Genomic DNA, 3,108 nt, shown 5'->3' with positions numbered 1-3,108 from the left:
TACTATCATTTATTGTATTTGGTTATATTGCTGTGTTTGTTTATCATCACCAAAAAGGGGGAGATTGTTGGGAAACATGTCCACACTCCTTGCTATGTTTTGGTGTTAACAAACAAACATACATCTTTAACTTGGTTTGATAAAATGTAATTAGCTTGAAGAAAGTATAATTAACTTGAAGAAACACTTAGAAGGTCGAATCAAGACATCAAGGTTTGAACTCATGCAAACATGGCCCTGAAGCTTAAAAACATTCAAGACCAAAGAGTGGAAGGTTCAAGTGAAGAAGAAGACCACTAGGATAGATTGGTCATTTTTAGTGTAATTTGTAACTTCCACATATATATGTGCACTCATCACATGCATATGCATTGCATCATACTAGAATGACCATAGAGCATACCTTGACCAAATATGGAGAATCTCTAAGTGGTGAGGAACATATTAGGAAAAATGTGGTCTAGTGAAATTCTGTGAAAACCACATTAACCTAACTTAAAGGTATTTTGGGTAATCTTAAATTTGGTATCAGGAGATAAAACCTTCATAGACGTTGTAGGAAATTGAGTCGCGATTCCAACGTAACTAATCTCAAGTCAATCCGAGGTCGGATCGATAAGTTATGGTCAAAACACTAATGACTGGTCAGTATGACAGCATTCTTTCAAAACAAAGTCTGTCAGGTTGGCGGTCGACTGACTGGAAGCCCCAATTGATCGGAACTGTCCGAGACCATAGTCGATCGACCGGCAAAAAGTCCCGATCGATCGGTGCCTCCCTGGAAAAACTTCCACGGCTATATTTTACCTCAACGGCTCTTGGCGGTCGATCGATTACCGATGGCGATCGACCGGTGGTCCTAGAATACGTCCGTTAGAGCCTGATTTTCTGCCTAAAATGCTTCACTAAGTTCACCTATAAATACCCAAACCGCTCTTAATTAAATAAGCATAAAGAAAGAGCTTTAAGAGCATTATTACAAGCATTCAAGAGTTATTAAGATTAGTATATTCTACTTGAGTTGTTAGATTACACCAATCCCCACAAAAAGGCTCAAGTCTCAATCAAAGTCCTCCACTATCTCCTGTGCAAGTCAAAGCCATAAGAGAGGACTTTGCAAAAGGTGCATCATTCATCTCTCATTCTCATCATTTGCACCACACTTGAGGTATTCCTCCTATTCCATTATTTTCTATTTATTTCTGTTTTTATAATTCTAGACTGTACTTAGGGTTGTAAGGATTCTCTTATCTTAAAAAGAGGAAGGTGTCTCTCTACCTCCAAAAGAGATTGTAAAGGCGTCTCTCTGCCTGTAAATGGGATTTGTAAGAATACTCTTATCCGTGAAAAAGATTATAAAGGTTTTTTTCCCTACCTACTGTACTGAAAGGGAGAATTAGTGGAATACCTTACAAGAGAATTCTTGTAGGGAGTGGACTAGACTCAGATTGAGTCGAACCACTATAAATCTTGTGTTGTGTGATTGTACTTGTTTTATTTATTCCGCATTGTTTTAACTTGCAATCACACTTGTGACCTATACATCAAAAATAGTTAAATTCCACTAGTATAACCTATTCACCCCCCCTCTAGGTTATTTCATGATATTCCTCAATTTCCTGGTTATTAACAGAATCGAAGAATCTCTTGGGAACCCTATAAGATGAATTCGTTCTTAAAATAGAAATTGTATTTCGAAGGTTTGAATCCCTCTCTCCTTTTGCTCTCCGAACAGATTTCTTCCTGTATTAGCTTTGCCGAGCAATATCATCAAGGGAATGACGAGGCCACGTGAGATTGCCAAGCCACAACCCAAAAAAAAAAAAAAAAAAAAAGTCCATTATTGAAAACCCAATTGTCCTTTAATCACGCAGTCATCAATCAAATATACAATTTTCCATTTCCTTACCTCGCCAAATAAACACATGCAACAAAGAGAGTCCCAATCACCAAATGGACATTTTGGTAAAGGCCAAAAATCTACTTAACGAAATATGGCAGGTTTAGAACGTAGAGGAGGAAGAAAGCCCAGGTGACACCAGAAATTCCACCAAAGAAGAACCCTCCAGTGAACTTGGCCCACCCATCTGCAGTTTGTAGCTGATCAGGCTGCTTCTTCCTCCCTGTCAAGGTTAAGGAGGGAGCAATTGACGGCTCTCCTTCCTTGAATGAAGCAACTCCATAGATTGTTAAGCAAATGCTTAATATAATAACAAGGCCTGCTGCTGCAAGAGACCCAGCTGCTCCTGCATATTCAGTGTTCCTCAGAGGCCCAGTCTTAACAAAGGGTCCAACCAACAGGAACCCATGGGCCAAACCCACTTCAATGCCTCTCAGTAGTGGGTTGACTGCCGTCCGATAGGCAGGTAGGTTGGAGAGGTACCAAGCAATCAATGGACTTGATGTTACTGGAGTCTCCAAGCTTCCAATGAATGGATCCCCATTAATTGGTTGAACCACTTGGTAAGTTGGCTGCAGAAGGAGAAGCATAACAACATCAGTTTATGACTTCAAGGGGATCTGAACAAGATTGCTCAAGTACAAATGAAATCAAATAAAAGAAAGAAAAACAAATAATTCATCTGCACCTTTTCTGCCTGGACAGCTCTGATTGTGAAGGAAGGGTTTCTCTTGGAAGGCAAGACCCTCAAAGGAGTTGCAGGGAGACCCTTGGGAGAGACAAGTCCCTTTATAAGGGAGGTGGTAAAGTTACTCTTGAGCTGGCTGGCCATGGGGGAAGCAGCAGCCATTGCTTGTTAACTGGGTTTCTTCAGAACAGATAGAAGTGTCTTGCTAGCATAGGGAAGGAATGATAAAGAAAGGGTGTGTTTTTGTGAGATTTTGATTCATCATAAGTGGAAGATAGCACCTATCTTCACATCCCTACTTGTGGTTGTTATGCCTTCTCATTGGATTCTAACCTTATCCTTTATCCCATCTAACAAAGACTGATAACATCAACCTCATACTACAAACTAAGTTGCTGCCAAGTAAGGTCAGCCGTTAGATTTGATGCCTAGGTTTGCGAGACCCTGGGAGATGAGAAAGGTTCCTCTGTGGGGGTGCATAAGTTACAAATGGTACAGGAAAGGGTTTTCCACGGTGGGG

At 40.4% G+C, this 3,108-nt stretch overlaps 1 protein-coding gene across 1 annotated transcript; it reads right to left on the bottom strand.

The window, feature by feature from the left end:
- Positions 1–1,840: 1,840 nt before the first annotated feature.
- Positions 1,841–2,864, bottom strand: LOC122083691 (photosystem I reaction center subunit XI, chloroplastic-like). Its single transcript, XM_042651566.1, has 2 exons — positions 2,589–2,864; positions 1,841–2,472 (listed from the first exon to the last, which is right to left on the bottom strand). Exons 1-2 carry the CDS (start codon positions 2,748–2,750, stop codon positions 1,981–1,983), a joined length of 654 nt encoding a protein of 217 aa, XP_042507500.1. The 5' UTR covers positions 2,751–2,864; the 3' UTR covers positions 1,841–1,980.
- Between the last annotated feature and the right edge of the window lie 244 nt (positions 2,865–3,108).

This window comes from Macadamia integrifolia, chromosome 7, assembly GCF_013358625.1.
Source record: "Macadamia integrifolia cultivar HAES 741 chromosome 7, SCU_Mint_v3, whole genome shotgun sequence".
In the NCBI taxonomy this organism is placed as follows: domain Eukaryota; kingdom Viridiplantae; phylum Streptophyta; class Magnoliopsida; order Proteales; family Proteaceae; genus Macadamia; species Macadamia integrifolia.
Note: the sequence above shows the minus strand (reverse complement) of the source record. Positions and strands in the feature narration are given on the sequence as shown.

Bases quoted from the DNA above. Each gene is read 5' to 3' on its own strand.
- LOC122083691 (XM_042651566.1), bottom strand. From the start codon at position 2,750: ATGGCTGCTGCTTCCCCCATGGCCAGCCAGCTCAAGAGTAACTTTACC. The intron at 2,473-2,588 runs GTGCAGATGAAT...CTCCTTCTGCAG, and splicing joins GAGCTGTCCAGGCAGAAAAG to CCAACTTACCAAGTGGTTCA.